The 19,118-nt window shown below is 38.9% G+C and overlaps 1 protein-coding gene across 1 annotated transcript; it reads right to left on the bottom strand.

Annotated features, from left to right (window-relative positions):
* Positions 1–510: 510 nt before the first annotated feature.
* On the bottom strand, positions 511–18,882 carry GMCL1 (germ cell-less, spermatogenesis associated 1; the record flags this gene model as incomplete). The annotated part of the gene is made up of 13 exons (XM_010291340.1): positions 511–639; positions 1,748–1,835; positions 2,037–2,182; positions 3,008–3,083; positions 7,749–7,818; positions 12,379–12,519; positions 13,047–13,137; positions 13,369–13,453; positions 13,624–13,689; positions 14,380–14,492; positions 14,992–15,089; positions 15,835–15,931; positions 18,729–18,882. Coding segments are annotated over 13 exons (1,354 nt in total), but the record flags the coding sequence as incomplete, so codon positions are not given.
* Between the last annotated feature and the right edge of the window lie 236 nt (positions 18,883–19,118).

The following is a 19,118-nucleotide window of genomic DNA, read 5'->3' as shown; positions in this document are numbered from 1 at the left end:
AAGTTGAGAGGCAACATTTACACAGATATATTTGGCCCTAATGGAATAGGACCATAAAAGTAAGCAGAACATGGACCTGGTATTTACAGATCAGTTATTAAAAAACAAAAGAAAACAAAAAGACACACTAAAAAACCCGACACGTCCTACAATGTGTGCTCAGAATTTGACAGATAAATTCGTAAGATGCCATTCACACAAATTCCCTATTTCCAATTTGGCTCAGTTTTTGCCTGGAAAAATAAAAGTGTAACATTTATCAAACAAGGAATGGCTACTGTCTGAAGATGCAGAACAGAAATTAAAAAAGAAAAAGGGATAACTAGTTTTGGCCTATATAATTTCTGATCTTCTCTTCAGATATGCATAGGAGTATACTAAGGCCATAATATATATTTGCTACAGTGTAAGGCCTTTTTTGTTGTCAAAGCTCTGTGCGTCAGCAGGGCATTTAACTTAAAGCAGGCATACAGAGTTATAGAAGTGCTACTCTAATCCACTGAAGAGATCTCAGGTTTCCGAACTATCTGGCAGTGCCTCACTGTCAGCCTTCTTCTCTGGTGACGTGTACAAGAAGTTACAGCAGATATAGAGCGGAAAGATCAGGAGTCTACTGTCCAAATTCATTACTACCTGCTCCTGCAAAGCAAACACAGCAGGCATTTGCATAGTAAGTGATGCCATTAGAGGGAAGTATATCGACAAGCACAGAAGCCTGACACTAAATCATTCCGTAATTTCTTATTACTATGTACTAAAAAGCAGAAGATAAAACCCCCCCAAGATAGTAATTCACCTAAGCAGATGTTTTATAATATTAACACTAACAAGACACTCTCAAAACACTTACAACCCTTTGACCCAGTGCTGCCTACCCTTCTGCAAAGATAACAGACCGTAAGAAATGGCTGAGCAAACTTTACTTCCACGCACGCTGGAGAGAAAGGGAGACTTTTCTGCCGCTACCAGCTTCAGGAGATTTAACCAACCAGGCAATCCATAACAATTTATACTTTAAAGCAAATTACAGTTTGTTGGTAGGAATTTTTCGGTTTTACTCTATGAACCGGTTGTGGGGTAGCAAAATTGAAACTTTTTCCTTGTAAATGCCATCCTTACTATAGGGTAAGTTTTCTATGTACTTACCATCTATGTATCACTGCTGATTAGGATTTAAGAAACTTGATGATCAGGTCTTTCACATTCCTTACTAAATTCTGCTGTCACAGATGGGTGGAAATGGGCATGTTCTCTTAAGAAAACTCCTCTCTGAGGCTTTTATTTATTTTTTTTAATAAATACCACCCTTGAACAATATGCAGACAGTCTTTTAACTCTTCAGCTTATAATACAAGAGAGTCTTCAAACAAATTCCAAATTTGCCTCTAAATAAGCAGGAGTCTGATGGACATATTATTCAGACAGGTAATCTCACCAGCGTCGGAAGTCTGGGAAAGCAAGCTGTCGTCCAGCTGAACACTACACTAGCAGATAGCTTCAGCAGCACCATGGGAACTAATTTCACTATTATCAACTTTAATGAAATCCATGCTATCCTACTGTAGTTACACTTCACAAATTAGCTTAATCTTCCACTGCCTATAAAAGGAACACTTGAAATTCCACATACGCAATGACAACAAGAAGAACAACTCCTCTTCAAAAGCACTGTTGACTTCTCAGTTTTTCTTTTTATGCCTTGGACTCCACAATTCAAGTTCAACAGCTCAAATATCCACAAACATACCTGGTCCTTCTCAAGGGTTAGGATCTGATATCCTGTCGTTCTACTGCAAATAATTTTCCCACTGCTATCAAAAGAGGCTAGACGTAACCTAGGGATATAACAACAGTTAAATTACTTAGTCTCAGTTTTTCCAGCACAAAGAGAGAATTTCTCCCAAGGAGACAGAACATTTTCTAATGTAACTGACTTGGTGGCCACAAAATTTAACGCAAGCACAGATGGAAGGAGTTAGTTAAGGTAAGACATTTTAGCACACACCACAGGGTCTCCCCTCTTGATTATTGTTTACCTGAAGGCTATGTTTCTCCGAGGCTGCAGACTGACTGATCCACTGCATGGCTGATTCAGCGTATTCCGTTTGAAAATGATGTAACGATTTGTATAAGTAACGAGAAGGTCAAAGCCAAAGTTGAACCCAGTCCACCGCCAGCAGTACTGAAGAATGTAAGTAAAAAACCAGACAAACCAGTCTGAGTATTTGCTACAACACAAATGATAAGTGCCACTTCTCCAACGAATCCAATCTGGGAATGGGATTCTCAGCTACAGAGATGTATGGTGGATTCAAGGATCCTTGCCAACACTATCTGAAACATTAGACATCTCAGTAGGCAGCCACTTGCTTTAGCGGCCAGCCCGTGCAGACAGATGACTACACAAGACAAGCTTAGAATCAGCTGCCTTCCAAACATACAAAAATACGTTTAACACAAGTGGATCTAAAATGCTTCTGCATTCTGGTAACTGGTGCTGTATTTCTGACTAGCACTTAACTACAGGTCCCATTCATGCTTAAAGCACTCCTTGCAGTACAGCATCCAGTCAAGAGACTTCAGTGGGAAAAAATTCATGTTTTCTGTTTGTTCACAAGACCCGTTACCTAAAGACAAGTATATGTATATGAAACACACTTTCCCAGTTAAAAAGAAAAAGACATCAGTGATCAGAGCTATATCTTAACTGCACGTATTTTACAAGTCCCAAATGAAAAGTCATGGCTACATTCCTCACTTTCAGACACTAGAAGTTTTTCCAAACATGGGCTTGCTGGCAGCACAATTAAAACACTGATTCCTTATTCATCACAAAGATAGAAAGAGTTTTCATCCTTCTAAGGAGAACAAAATAACTTCTTCAACGTACCATCTCCATTACATCTTTTTGATGCACTTTGACAATTAAGACCTACATGTTTTGAAAATACCCAACATGTCTAAGACATGTCAGCTATGCACGGACTTAGCCACATGCCATACTTACATCACCATCCTTTGCAAGTTTTCGACCACACCTCATGCTGTTTCCTTCCAGTTCTTCTTTATTTATTTCTTGAGGCCTACAAAAAAGTGCACCTTTAAGAACACTTAAACAGCTTTGCGTGGTACTTTAACGTGGGAAAGATGAACAGACCTGAGTAAACTGGTCTGACCACACAACTGACCCTCCCTTGAGCAGAGGCTAGACTAGATGACCTCCCAGGATCCCTTCCAACCCAAATTATCCCATGAACTACTCTACAAAACTGCAATATAAACTAGGTTGTGATACCTCAGTTAGGTAGGACTTTCACAAAAGAACCTTTCCAAATAAGAAAGTAGTAGCTGTTGCAAGGAAATACATTCTCCAATCCTCCTAAAAAACCCTAAGTCCTTTTCAAATGCAGTAGTCCTGACTTACTAGGCACAAACATAAATGAGTGCTGCTGCTAAGGAACAGCTGCAGGACGCTGCAGCACAGCAGCGCTGTGAAGAAGCGCCCACAGAGACTTTATGAAAGATTTCTCAAGTGGCTGGTTATGTAACTTGTCTAAAAAAAAAAGTTTACCCACACTGATCATGAAGCGCCACAAGCCTCTTGATTCTGTCATCCTATACCAACATGAACTCGTTTCACTCAACAGTTTCCACTGGCGCTTCAACATGTAGAAAAATCTTGCAGAGCCAGCACAAGTAAAATCAGTCCAAGTTTTCCAGAGGTATGTTGCTCACTTAACTTTAGACACGATTACATCATTAACCAAATAAGCAACCAGAAAGTCTTCAAGTTACACTGAGGACAAATGCTTACAGTGGGTATTATAAATCACAGTGAAAGGCAACCCCCACACGCAGGTTAAATTATAAACCCGCAATATCAAACAATATACTTCAAGCTATATAAGCAAGAAGAAATGCAGCAGCTGTTCTCTTCCGACTGTACACACACCACAAGAACTCGCAGCTATAGCTTTTATGACCAAACTCAGTCTGTGGTCTTTTTCCCCTCCGTTTCTGTAAAAACAATCCTGGAAGATGAAGTATTCTATGAATAAGTTAAGCAAATAAGCTAATCAGGCTAATCAAATTCACCCAAGAACCTCCGGTGTGCTTTTTCCACATCTTCTAGCTGAACTGGTTACGTAGCTGACCTAAATTCAGTAATGGTGATAGAAGATTTCTGTTTAATTAGTGACAAATTTCACAAACATTAGTACATAATATTCAGACAGACATTAGTATTCCCCCCTCTCAATTCCTCAAGCAGCCTCAGAAGATGCAAAACTTCCAGCTTTAACCACTTATGCTGGCCTACCATATGCTTAGTGAACAGTCAAGTTATTCTATGTCATTCTTAAACACTGCCAATGAGACTATTAGAGTAGAAACAATTCCAGCCATGGACTTGAAAGATATGTCTTGCATCTGCCACTGAACAAATGCTTAATTAAAAAAAAAAGTGATCCACTTTAGCTCAAGTAAACCTTGAGCAGCTGCAGTTCAAAGTCACAAACTTCAGTATTACACGAAAAAAGCTCAAATTCTGAAGAATGAATAAAATGTTTAGTCCTTTTAAATGCAAACTACATAAAGTAGAAGAGAAACATTTTCTTCTTCTCTCTAAAGTTATCAAAAGAGCAAACCACATCACACATTTCAAAGCAATGTAATTTCCATGTTGGCAGCGCTGGAATAAGCAGGTGCAATTATGCTATGCACCAGGTGGGATATGAAAATAGAGCCTTACTTCAGCTCACTGGGAGTCAGATTTCATTCAGCTTACTAAGTTTGCATCCTTATCTCCAAGGGAAAACGTGTTAAGATACTGACACAGGCAGTAAGTGTGAGGGGAAAAGGCAGCAGATCTGGATAAAAGGATGGTCTTACAAAACATTAATTCTTTTCTCTCGGCTACAGGTTGGTCAAACGTCCAAAGTATTTGCTTTAATACAAAGGAACGGGTGCATGTCTTTCATTCTAAGACCACAAGCACCTCACTGCAGGGCAGCACTGCAGCTTGCTGGTAGAAGACAGAGGAGTGATCTCAGGAATTCAAATAACATTTATCTTCTCAGAGACTGCGTGCTAGGGACTAGCGACATTACAGCTGAGCTGATACAACTACAGGGAAGCACTCCACACGCATGCGTGCGCACCCCCCACCATCTCCCTCCCACACAACTCCAGAGGACACTCTGTTGAAAGACAATTAGGCCATTATTGACTATTAAACAAACTGTAACCTGGATGCCACCTTGAACCATTAACTTTGTAAAGTACTTTAAGTCAGAAGCTAAGACGTATTGAGAACACACACTACATCTCACCCGCTTCTTACCATTGCCATTAAAGAAAGATCTTGACAATGAATTCCAGAATAAGAGATTTAGGCAAACAAGTGTCTACTGTTAAGTAAAACCTTCTCTACCTAAGATTTTCAGTTTCAGCTGTCTTAAAAAAAATTTTAAAAATCCCATGCTGCAAAAGAGAAAACTAGACAAGCAAGAAAAATGTGGAAAAATACTCCGCTCATTCCAAGAGTCACTGAAATCATCAGCACTGCAGTTGAAAATGAGCAACTTTCATGTTAAAAGCTGATATGATCCCCATCATCTTCACTTCAGTTTTGTATGAGAGCTTACTTTTTCAGAAGCATGCATAGCTGATGGCTGACAATTAAAATACTCTCGCTGAATTACAGTGAGCTACCCAAAGACATCAAAAATAAGCAAATACATGGTCTTATCTTGTGTCAGAATTTTGATGATTATGTTAATACTCACTCTCGTATTAGCTGTGGTTCCCATACGAGCCAGAAGGTAACACACAACGTACGATCGTCTACTGTTAGATATGTTGACAGCATTACAAGAAAAGTCTTCCCAAGAGAACAATAGTATCAGAAACAAGCTATGACCACCTGACATTAGTCCTTAGCAGCTGAAATGATGATATTCACAATTACCTACTTTGTCAATAGCAGTGCTTTAGAAAATGGTTGTTCTGTTACAACTTCTTAAAGATCTTGAGATCTTGACTATTCTTAAGACCAAAGTCAGAGTTTTGGTGTGGTGTTTGTTTGGTGGGATGTTTTTTTTTTCACATTATTACATGTTAACATCAAAAGGAAGTAATTAAGGAAATATTTCCTATATAATATGCAATTAAGCCACAGAAGCCACTACCCTGAGGTGCTGGGGCTAAAGCATAGGCTGTTTCAAAACAGAACTGTATGTATTTAAGAACAGGTCTATTGGTGGCTGGTCGTTCAATAATGATCCAGCCAAAATGTCCACCTGGAAAATCCTTAACTACTCACTGCCACAGAAATACGTCAAGAGAGCTCTCACTCTTCACTTTAAAGGAAGGTGGAAGATTTGTAACTCTACCACTGAACGCCGCTACAGACTGCATGGCCTTTGGTTCAAATCAGGACAGTGGTTCTTGTGCTTTTCAGATTGCAATTAATAAGTGAAGCCTATACCACTGCAACTGAACGTGCTCATCTTCAGAACGGTACATGCTGGGATAGCAGAACCAATGGAAGTAAATAAAGAAGTTGGTTTATTGTTTTTTGAAAGGTAACAAACATTTTGCAGCTTCCTGACCTGACATTTATTCTCCACAAAGCACACAGCTCCCCCAGCTGCATTTTGCCAGTTTTTCAGTACTTAGAAAAAGATCATGCCAGGGACCTGGCTCAGGGCAACACAGCAAAAAGCAAGCAGAAGGAAAGGAAACATTTGCATGTAACACACACTAAATCAACACGCCTCACTGCCCAACCCACCACCACCAATCCTTTTTAGGCGCAGGCTCAAGAAACCCAACTACACATTACACACACACACACCAGTCAGGTACATGCAAATCTTTGAAAGGGCACAGAAACAACACATGCATGCTGGTAGCCATCATGGAATTTTGTCAATGGCAATGAAATGCCACCACAGTGCAACACATGGTCTAGGAAGGAGAAAAGATAGGATATAAAACAGGAGGATTACAGAGAGAACAGGGTCTTAGCAGTGGAGAAGGATGGGCTGCCTTGGGAAAGGCTGGAGGTGCTGGCAGTGGAAAGAGCTATCAAACATAAACAGCGGGTGGGGGAAAGGCTGTGAAATCAGAAGGGAATGAGGCGACCAGGTCACAGGATGCCAAGCCCTGCTGGGTGCTGGGAGCTCGCTCGCTGCCTGGGAGGCTAGGATTCGAGAGGGTGGAGTTATCCCTGCATAAACAAAAAAATGACAAATTGCCTTCTACACCAATACAGTTGGTTACATTGCACCACAACCTCTTGCTCCCTAACCCACGGAGGAAGGAAGCAGGACAGAAAAGGCAGCTTCTCCATCTGCAGTACTTTTCCTAAAGTCATCCTTAAAGTGGAAGGCTAGTAAGTTACTCTTTCACAGCCTCAACACATACTTCAAGGCAAAGTACCGGTGAGAAGCGTTAACCAACATAAAAGAAAATACAGAACATCACTCGCAAGCATTTACCTCTGGTCGCATTATACAAGTTCTCTAGAGTTCTACTGTTTAAAGGATAGGAGATCGGCCAGTCCAAGGGAACAGACAGCTCCACAGAGAACAACAGAGTTTAAAAACAGTTAAGCAAACTGACGTGCTTCCCCCCCCACCCCCCCCAGCTCTTCTTAATGTAAACTCCAGAAGTTAATCAGGTTAGAATTTATGAGAGGAAGGTTTCTAATTTAAGAAATAAAGGAAAGCCTGTAGTATACCTACCCAATATCATTGTCTTGTTCTGCTCTGAGCATGGCAAACCACTGCTGTTTGTAAACAGAGGACAGCCATTCTAAAATTAAAAAAAAAAAAAAAAGCTTGGTGGTATCTTTGGAGCTGGGAACGGGGTTGTTCATAAACATTTGAAATATAGAAATAAAATTACATTGAAATAATAAGGTTACACTTATTAACTGGATGGCCTGTGCAAACCCACCACCTGACAACGCACTTGTGTTATTCATTTCCAGGCCTCAACTACAGAAGAAGTGGTACAGATAAAATCAACAACTAACACTAAGGAACTCAGGACTATATTCATCTTATCAAGCAGTCACGATTGCCAGAAGTGATGCAAGTCAACACATTTTCTCAACTCTGTTAAGTCAAGGAGCTTGTTAACAAGCTCTTGGGAGAAGATGCTGTTTTCCAAATCCCCAAGAGAATTCTACACAAGTTAAACAAGAAGAAAACAGAATCAAAGGATAAAGGAAACAGTGACTTATCACAGATATGGTAAAAACAAACAGAAATTGTCCCCTACTAGGAATAAACATAAATCATGCCTTCCTCTGAGAACACCATACAGATTTTATCGGCTGTATTAAATTAACAGTTGCAACCAAGAGATAAAACAGAACAAAACCTAACAGCTTGTAAGTCAGTTACACAAAACGGATCACAGGTATCCAAAAGCACAGTATGTAAGTTCTTCTTAGTCAAGATAACGAACAGGGGCAAGTATGCAAGGTCACGTACGAGAACAAACTCCATGGAGGAATGGACTGAAATGATAGGAACAGTAAGAACCGCTGTTACCACAAAAACAAAGCAGGTGGTAGATGAATATGATAGAAGAGAGAAGAAGCGAGATCATAGTGCCGAGATCCCCTTAGAAGTCCCAGATGCAAAAACTAAAACCAGCCCTTGCCCTACTAACTCTAGAGTTAAGATTCAGACTGCGACAGGACCAAAATGGGAATTAACCAAAGTACAACAGAAAGTATAAAAATGAATTAAGGAAAACTACACAGGTAAGGAACAGAGAATGGATGTGCTAGAAGGAAAAAAAAAAAATCAGGAGATAGAACATCTTATCTATTTTTGTGTATGTACGTACCTATTTCATACGTCATATTTCAACTGTGGTTCATCTGTTAATTTATAAACATTAAGAGGGAAAATACTGCTTAGGAAATGTTCAGAAGTTAGCAAGTAAAACAGAACAAGGAACACTTGGCTTACGGACAGACACATTATGTATTTCTGTCTTACATCTTTTCTATGCAAACAAGAACAGACTCTCTGTTGTGAACTCCTAATACAGTGTTTTAGTCAGTTTTCTCCTGCAGTCCTATGCACAAAGTATTAAAACCCCCCCACCCCCAAACACAAAAATTACACCATTTCTTTCAACTATTCAACATGATTTCCTTCTTTATCTCCTTGAGAACACTTTAATCTAGAATAACCTAAAAGGCTTACACTATTACATGAACTACCAGCAACTTCCATGTCTGTAGACTCTCTTGGGTACAATGCAATCACCTCAAATACTGGATGCTGGCAGCCAATAATCTGTCCAGAAGCCCAATATTTATCTAAGCCTCCTTTTAAATGACGAGCAAAAGTTCCTGAGCTTAACACAGCTTTTGACTACAAACCGGTATCAACAGATTACAAGAGCTATGAAGTATTAAAGTCTAACAGCACTTCATTACACACATAGAGGTCTCCACATAATGCCGCTCTTCTCTCCCCACTCTCCCAGTTCTCTTGGAATTCAAGGATTTTTTAAATTAATAATCAGTGGTAGAGCGTAAGCATCAGATACTGTTCCCGCACGAACCACACACTCACTGTCATCACACTACCTTTCCCACTGTATGACTACAAAGCAACCAAGCCTATTTCAGCATTTATCACAGCTTACGGACTGCTTAGCTACGAAAGAGTAAACATTTTGCTAATACCTTGTGAACTATGCAAACATTGCACATTCTTTTTCAGTAAGCATGAGCAAATCAGTCTTAAAGTTGCAATTGATCTTGTAACAATTTAAGGAACGTTCTTCCTCTGACATACATAGATAGAAGGCTTCTGGGTTTGAGTATAGACACAAAATTTACCCACTGAAGAAACTAAGAAAAGGCTGCTCATCACAGTTCTGGTAACTGATAATGGCAGCAATATTAAGAGAAGGAATTCAAGTGCAGTACTGGCAAATTTCTAGTTTGCAACATCTTATTCACATGCTGACAAAGCCACTCCACAAGGAAATAATCCACAGTTCTCTTGTGTCACTATTAAATTAAGGATCTAAAGGGTTATTCACCCCAAGTTATCTTACTTTTTATTATAGAATGAAGATGCCTTGGCACTTCAATTATAATCTGTACCAAGATCAATCAAGTAAAATGGGTTACATTTACCTTATGCATCACTTAAGCATGTAAAATATCACATATCAAGGATCAGATCTGTTCTTCTGGGATTTTTTTATGCATAATGTAAATGTTACCACTTGCTTGAGGTCAAAAACTGCCCCATCTACTGGACATAACCGACCGACTCATTCACCCAAACTGCACCTCGGCTGGACGCAGCAGCCTGTAACGCACTGCCTCCACCTGCTGTTCGAAGAACACTTTTAAACAGACATTTTGAGCACAGATAACCGAGTTTTTTATTTTGTCAGAACTAGTGCAGCAGACAGTCTCTTCTCCATCTATTAAGGTATTAATTTAAACCAGAACTGGGAGTATATTTGAGCAGTAGTACTCATCCGCTTTCACTCCAGAGACTGAAAGATTTCTAGTGAGGAAAGGACCCTACCCCCTCCTCACAGGTACCCCCTACCATAGTCATAATTCAGCTTCTGACAGCTGCGTTCTTCACACATTTCAAAGTGTGAGAAAGGGGTGCTCAGAGTTACTCAGACACTCAGCTACAGAGAGCAACTAAACCGTTATTTCTGGCAGAGACAGGATACAGTAGTACAAGAAAGACAAACTGAGTAAAACGATGCTCACTACATCATCTTAATGGCAAGGAAAGTGTTTTACAAGCGCCTAACAATTTGATCAGACCAGCAGCCTTCAAAAGAAATAACCCAACGAGCCTGTCTTGGCATTATATCATCATTGCGTTGACATCTATGGCAGCGTGAAGAAAAAAGCCAGTATGAGATGAAAAGAGAATTTTAATTTGAGAGGAAGATAGCAGTGTAACTGAAAGACAGGTTAAATATTTACATGTGGCAAGAGTCCAATGCGACCCCCAAGGCTGCAATTATGGACAGATGACAAGAACACAGTTGTCAAGAAGTTACAAATAAGAGTGATAAACAGCTCAATAAACACAGTCTTAAGTGACATTTGGCAATTGCACCTATAAATAGACATCACAGAGACACAGATGAATGGATAGCTACACTATGGCCAGATAGAAAAAAACCAGAATTAAAAACCCAAATCTGTGTACATCAGAGCTAGGTAAAAAAACCTGTCAGAGTTAAGATGCAAAATTCAATGCTAAGATTCAGCTATGATAAGGGAACACTGAACAGAGTGGAGCAAGGATACCCGGGGCAAAATTCAAAGGCAGAGCATGAGAAGTCCAAACACTGTTACAAGGAGCACAACTAACTCTCGGGAAGGGAAAAATAAAAAATAAATAAATAAGGGGGGGGGGGAAGGAAGGGAAGGGGTTTAACGTGCTAATGATGTGAACGATAGTGGAAAAAAAAAAAAGGGGGGGGGGGGGGGGGGAAGAAAGGGAAGGTGTTTAACGTGCTAATGATGTGAACGATAGTGGAAAAACATTTTCAAGTGAGAGCCCAACTTGGTAACTCATGTCCAGTCCTACTCATCTATCAGCAGCCAGGTTTACACAAGCTTCCAAGCAAAGAAAAAAGCCTGTCTGTGAACTCAAGACTTCAGCAGCAAGATGAGAATGGGGCTTTTTATTTTTCAGTGATAATGTAACGTTAATCTACAATAACATTACATGGCATTTCACTCTGTGGGCTTCAAAAAACACCACGATCTAGAATGAGGATGTATTTTATACAAGTCAAACTGCAAATAAAAGGAGCAGAATATGTAAATATCCTATCTCCTCCAAAAACATCCTAAATACCTGTTAGTAATTAACATTTGTCTTTGAAGGTGGGAGAAGAGTTCACAGCATCTTGTGCTTTTGGTTTTCATTTTAGGGTATTATTCCAAATGCTATCAAAAACTACCCAGCTCTTTTTAGAAAAACAATGGCTAGAAAACAGTTGAGTCACAGCAAGTTTTGCTCTCTTAAAAGAAAAAGTGGGGTTTTTTTTCATGTCTGGGGCTCTGAGGTCACTTAAACACTCATAATGTGCTATGTATTGACTAGAGAGTATTTTGATAAACAGTCTGATCAACAAAATGCTTAACACACCTATGTGTATGCCTATTAAGACTTTTATGCTTGTAAATTTAATATTTAACTTCTGCTGAATCTTCAGCCGCAATTAAGACGTTGGAGATAAACACATGAGCAGTAAGACCAGTAAAGGCACCTAGATCTTTCCAATTACAATAGTGTAGGACAGGCTAGGAAAGGCACACAAAACTTGATCAGCTGAGTACTCACTCACCTGAGGGTATTAGGGAGTCTCGCTCAATAATTCTGGCTGATGCCAAGTCACTGATGATATACTGTAATCTCAAGTGTGTGAACACGGACAGGAACGCATTCCCCTGTTCTGATTCCAGGAATGCAATGTCATCCTCAAAATCTGCAAGACAGAGCACCTGTATTACAATTTGTTTTCCTAAATGTTTTCCAGACCCTATTTATAGTTGAGATTGAGTTTTAACTTATTTATCAGAGAAAGTTATTATGGACAGGCAAATCATCTTTTGCAGCTAAAATTAAGAAATTACTTACATTCAAATCCTTTCAGCAGAAATGTTAGACCAAACTTTTCCTCTTTTGAAACACAATAGTACCTTCTAGTGAGAAGGCAACAAAAGCTTATCCTAACTGAACAATAGCAAAAGCAACAAAGCAAAACCAGCAACCATGTCTGCTCACTTGAAAACATGTGGACAAAACAGTGAAAAAGCTATGCGCTCACTTGAAAACACGTGGACAAAACGCTGAAAAAAAGCTATCAGTGTTGAGAATCTGATGCTGGGGACTGTTGGCAGATGCAAGCCTTCCCAGAGAAAAAGGAAGAAAGTTTGAAAGTGGAGGAAGACTATCACATTTTACTTCTAACCTGTGTCTTCCCCAATCCAAGGCCATGCCAATTAATCCTACCTTTCCTACGCTTGGCAAACCAGGCATCAGCTTCGGTTAAGAGTTGTTTCAAAGACCCATTCCAAGAAGGCACTAGCTGAAGGAACATCCACTAGGTAAAATAAACAAATTCTAGTAAGTTAACTGAAGAAGTTTTCAAACAGGTAATACATGCATTATTAAAGGAACATTTCCATAATGCATTCATTCCTACTAAGATTCTGATACTCTATCAAACATTTTCAGTAACTGACAAAAAGGCTAAAATTCTCATCACATTACAACACCACTACTCTCAGGAGTTCGACTTCATGAAGGCCCAGCCAGCCCCTTTGCTAAGTACCTTTTTGAGAGCAGTGTACACATCCATTTCCACTTGCATTACAAATAGGTTAGAAGAGCTAATCAGCTGTTTCATGAGGTTTATGCTGGGGAAAAAAAAAAAAAATTGTTAAGAGTTCCATGAGACAGTATAGACAAAACCAAGAAAGCAATTAGGTAACAAGCAACCACCAGTAGCCTAAGAAGTTATTTGTAGTGAGCTATATACTTTGGAAGAAATTGTACTTCATCACTCAGTGTTCACTGCAGCCTGTACCTGAGTTCTTTGAAGAGTTCAACGCTCTGGTGAGTCATCAGGTTATTCAAGAGCCATTCAAGGCACCTAAATTAAAAGCAAGGAATTAGTACCTTCATTTTTTTCTTATATATGTCAACATTCCTGCAACAGTTGCTCAGGCTCACAAAGCTTGATCATGTACCACATGATTTTGAAATACTGCTTTAACCCGAGACATGCATGCATAAAAACATGAAAGAGTTACTTCAAAAACATGAAGTTTACCATAAAATTTTCCAAAATTTTCTGAAACTTATAAAGTTGCATTTAGTTTCTCTCAGGGTACAGTGCAAGCTAAATTCAAAGTACCATTAATGCCACAAAAAGCTCTGAGAACACACTAATTCCCAGCAGAAGGAAGCAGTTAGCACTAAGCTTATCCCTCCTAATTAAGTTAAAGTTAAGCTTAAGTTCTGAATATTGGAGCAGCTTTGTGATAGAACAGTCAATGATCACAAGTATTATTTCATTGTCACACTGAAGACCAAACATATTCTCTTTACTAGTATACTTTAGTAATTAATTCATTCCCAGCAAAGGCCAATCAAGTTACCATAATCTACACTAATTTTAAGGTAACTGATTATAGTTGAAACTCAAAATCTAAATAGGACAAGCAGAGCCCAAGTCTTAAAAACAAAAACAAAACCAAAAACTTGTGCATTATTTCACTGTTTGTGAATTCACACTTTTCAATACCAATGAAAAAAGCAGCTTGGAGAAAGTAATTCTTACTTTTTCTTCACAGAGTCTAACCCGTATGTCCCCGCTGCATTATAATAACCACACACAGTTTTTGCATTAATGGTTTCCTTCATTGTTTCACCACATTGTTGGATTAAGCCATCCTGTGGGGAGGAAAAAACCCACAAATATTCAAAGTTTTAATTCCCCAATAAGAAGTGTCAAATAGTGCGCAGTTCATAGAAATTTTTCATGCCTGAACAACTACCAAAGTCACACGTGCTACAGTGACCTATGCTGTGCTATCCAGAAAAATTAAACTGATGTTTCTAAAAAAAAAAAACAAACCAGATTTTTCTTAAGAATAGATCACACGTGAAAGAAAAGCTTAGTGAATACCTTCAGGCTAGAACAAATGAGCTATTAAAACATATTTTAATCTACTTCTAGATATGGTTCTCAAACTGGCACTTAACATTACAACTGAATCTTAGTCATAGCATTTTTAAATAAAACCACGGCATTACGTTTGGGTTTTTTCCCACTTAGTATGAAAAGATGATTCATTTCTCTAGGTTAAACAGTACATGCGTGTGAGTATATTATGAACTGTTATCTTTATCTGAAAAGAAAGCATAAAAATATTGCATATTTACTACTTACAAGCTGCAGCATGCAGGCTGCTGCTAAAAGTGCAACTACTCGACTGGGTTTTATTAACACATCATCTCTATACAGTGAGCCAAAAGCCACCTGCAGAGCTGAAAAGAGCACAAGTGTCAATCAAAGACAGGACATTGAGCATAGATAACTAAAAGAATCCTTAAACACAACCAAACCACTTGAGTGCACACATTCTCTACAATTGTTCGCTCGTGGCATTAACCACTCAAATGCAGTCCTCTTCACCATTTAAACAAAGTATTCATCTTAGCCACCAAGTCACTCCACGGTGCAATGTGGAGCGCAGTAAAACTAGGTAAGAAGAAGCTAAACTTCATGATCCTTCTCTGCAATTGACCACTAGCATAATCTTGAGATATTACTATGATGTACAAGTTTCTCTGTAATTCTTCTGAAAACTGCTACTTCTTCCCTCCATGGTACTTGGAACCATAGCAAAACATTCTGCCAAGTCCCATCAGTCCCCTGCGAGCATGCCACTTGGTAGCTTTTCAAGACCAGACAGATGAAGATGTGATTCACATGCTAATACTTGTGTCTCCACGGAAGTTGCGTACACTGAACTCAAGAGCCCAAACAACAGGACAAGTGGTTGCTTTTCAGCTGCGCTTCGTAAGTCGGAGGTACAAAAATGAATTCAACTCTACTGGTGACCCGAGTTAAGCTCAAAACTGAATGAGCACAGAACTCATTCTCTCAAGTTTCTTATTTACTAATTTGAAAATTATTCTCAAAAAAAACCCATATTTTCAGTTATTTTTGTCAAGTTCAACTTAACCTCTACCTTCAGAGGTCATGTTAAAATAAAAGGTTCGCACATACCTTCTATATCAATATTTTGGTCAGGAATCTCCAACTCTATGATGTTCATGCTAGATTCTTTCCAAGATCCACTGAACATACTGGAAAAGTAGCCTGACTACATGAGGGAAGATGACAGAAAAAGAATTCGAGTAAGAGATTTCATTCAAACTAAAACTGTCAAAAGCAGCACATGGACTGAAAAATTGTTAATATTTACCTTTATGCAGAACAAAACGTATTAAGGGAACTTTTCACAAGCTAAAACATTCTGACTTGAGAAAGGGCTAATTGTAGTTGCTCTATTTCTGAAAGTGAAAACATGTACAGCAAATTTGGACTACATGTTTGTAATCAGAGTAAGTAAAGAGCTTTAAAGAGCCAGAAAAGCCACAAAGCTCTTTTCCTACAAACCACACCACCAATGGGGATATAATTAGTCCAAGAATTAAATCCTTAAAGTTATCGGTGGACAACAAATCCTGCAGGCATTAGGGAATGCCAGTTTGGGTACTGAGGGGGAAAAAAAAAAGAAAAAAAGGCATGCAAGACATACAAATTAATGTACAAAGTTGTAGTCTCATACCAAGGACACATACACATACACCATTTATGCAAGTATACCTTTTATTATAAAGTGTAAGGCATATAAAACTAGAATTTGATAGGTTTCCATCCAAATGAAGTGAAATATACTGCTCTACTAGGATTCATGATTTTCCTTCTCAGCAGCAGATGTGCCCATTATGAGATGCTATCACTCACTGAAGTTTACCTGAGAGATCAAAAAAATAAAGTCTATTTGTACAGTACCATATTCCCTGACCTCTTAACTCAGCATTTCAACTCAGGGCAGCAAATAACATAAAATCCAATTTGGTTTTACTTGATTACGTAAATATTTCTATACCTTCAGCATATTCCTCTATCTGTGGTGACATACAACACACTACTCAAAACCAGGACCATATTCATCTTACCAGTCCTCGTGAGGCTACGTTAGCTTTGCCATGTAGATCAACTCCTCACTTTCATAAGAATTTATCATTTTAGTAAACAGTATCAGAAAAAGGAAATCCTCCATTTCTCAGACCTGCCATTCACAAGGCAGAGCAGCACCTTACTGCCATTTATCAGAGTAACTTGAGAGACTAGGGAAACAGAAACGTTCAGACTGAGATAGTCTGCTCAACAAGGCAGAGGTGGAGTCATAATTTCATTCAGAGAAAGTTATTTTTAACATCCAAAAATATTTTACCTATAGTAACATAATTCCAATGACAGAGCATGAATTGGAATAGAAACCTGACTGACAACAGTTAACTTAACCAACAAAATTTCATCTCACAAGAATATCACTTGTGAGGCTTCTACAGAACAAAATCGCAATTTTCAAAGTCTGTTAAAAAGGATCCACAGAAGAGATTTAATATTCAATTTTAGTCATCAACCCACACTAAGTTTTAAATACTAACTTCACAAACTCGAGACATAGCAACAGAAACACGATGATTAAAAACATCATCGCCAACAACAGTCTTAGGACAAACCAGCAATGTGCCCACCCTGTTTATGCTGCACAACGTAAGTCTGACTGTCCAACCCACTTATATCTTCCCCTTTGTTAAATAAAGTCAAAAGTGAGCAGTCAGTTAAAGCTGTCCTCCCTGGTCAAACACACCCATCGTTCTATCCAGAAATGGCTGCCACTGGTTAATCTTGGGCTATACACAAATGACTTTCCTGCCCTCATTTTCTTATGCTCTTTAAGATGTTCTAACACATGTAAAAGGCTTTTTCCTACAAGAAAGCAATTGAATTTCCCTCACTGTGGCCAATGCAAGTAATTGCTGCACCTGCACTGGAATCATGGCTTTAACACAAGAACAACAAATCAAGAATTTGCTTCTACCGTCCCTTGTTACACCAGAGAAACCGCATTCAGCCTGCTGAGCATCTCACAGTGATACCTTCACCTTCTAACACATAAAACTGCTTTGTGTTTGACTACAAGTAACAAAACAGTGCACACATTTTCAGGTATAGTACCTGATGTTACTTTTGCTTCTCACTTCAGATAAATTGCTACCAAGGTTAGACTCCCACTTTAAAAGTTAATGGCACAACTGAATTGGACATTTCAAGACAAAGCCATAGTTTCTCCCCACTTCGGTCATGGGAGAAGTAATAAAGAGAACAGACAGTAAAGATAACAGTACCTCTTAACTTCCAAAACACAGAAAGTAACACAAAGTCCTTCACCTTCATACAAGCCCAAAATAAAACGCTTGTAAAAGCGGCATCTTTTTTTGTAGGTACGCACTAAGATTTATTCCTTCTTAGAGCTTCTGTGCATACCTTCTTCATGTAGCAGCAAGCAAGCTGCAAGAAAGCATAACAAATACAGAGACCCAGCTCCAGCAATTTCACTTCAAGTTCCTATACTTGAGTCCCAATGAACATTAAAATTTAACTGGGTTAGCATTCTATAATAGAACTGGGTTAGTTCTTCCATTCTGGAAGCTTTCTTTGCTCTGCAATGACATTAACATCACAGGAGACTCTCAGCCATTTGTTTCGCAAACAAGAACATGTTCTCAGGACATCAAAGACAATTTTCAGGACTGTTTTCACAAAGGATGCACTAAGGTTAAGATAAGTAGATTAAAAAATTAAATAGCAAGAGACAGAAGCAAAGAAATTTTTCAAACACAAAGCTACAGCTACACTTCCTAACATTACTACCAAAAGCACAACACAAGTTGTTTAACCGTCTGCATCCACAGAAAGGGGAACAAGTCAGAAATATAAGGGAACAAAAAAGAAAAGAAAAAAGCTCAAGTCACACAACGTTTACCACATATTCGTTTATTAAAAATACTGTTTCTGTTGTGAGTAAGAAAGAAGCCGCTTACCTGACACAAATATATCTTATGCAAGTTCCACTCCTCTCCCAGAGCACAAATTTTGACATCACTGTTCTCCCCGTTCAAAAACAGAGTCTGATAAATATACTTAGAAGTGCTTTTCAATTTTTTCCTATGCAAAAAAACAAAGAGAGATACACTCCTTCAGATTTTTCCGTTATAGAAGCAACACTAAATATAAAATACTGGACAAGGTTTTTTTCTCCCCGTAACACATTGACTGCTGCCCCTGTTGTTGCCCCCACGACTCCCCTGCGCACTGCCCCTCTCGTTCACTGCAGCTGGGACCTTTCCAAAGCAAACAAGAAACCAACTCCTGCCCCAGGCCCACGACCAACCTCACACCAAAAACCGTTTCCCTCCACCTCCCGCCCGCAC

This window comes from Phaethon lepturus, unplaced genomic scaffold (genome assembly GCF_000687285.1).
Source record: "Phaethon lepturus isolate BGI_N335 unplaced genomic scaffold, ASM68728v1 scaffold6500, whole genome shotgun sequence".
Taxonomy (NCBI): Eukaryota; Metazoa; Chordata; class Aves; order Phaethontiformes; family Phaethontidae; genus Phaethon; species Phaethon lepturus.
Note: the sequence above shows the minus strand (reverse complement) of the source record. Positions and strands in the feature narration are given on the sequence as shown.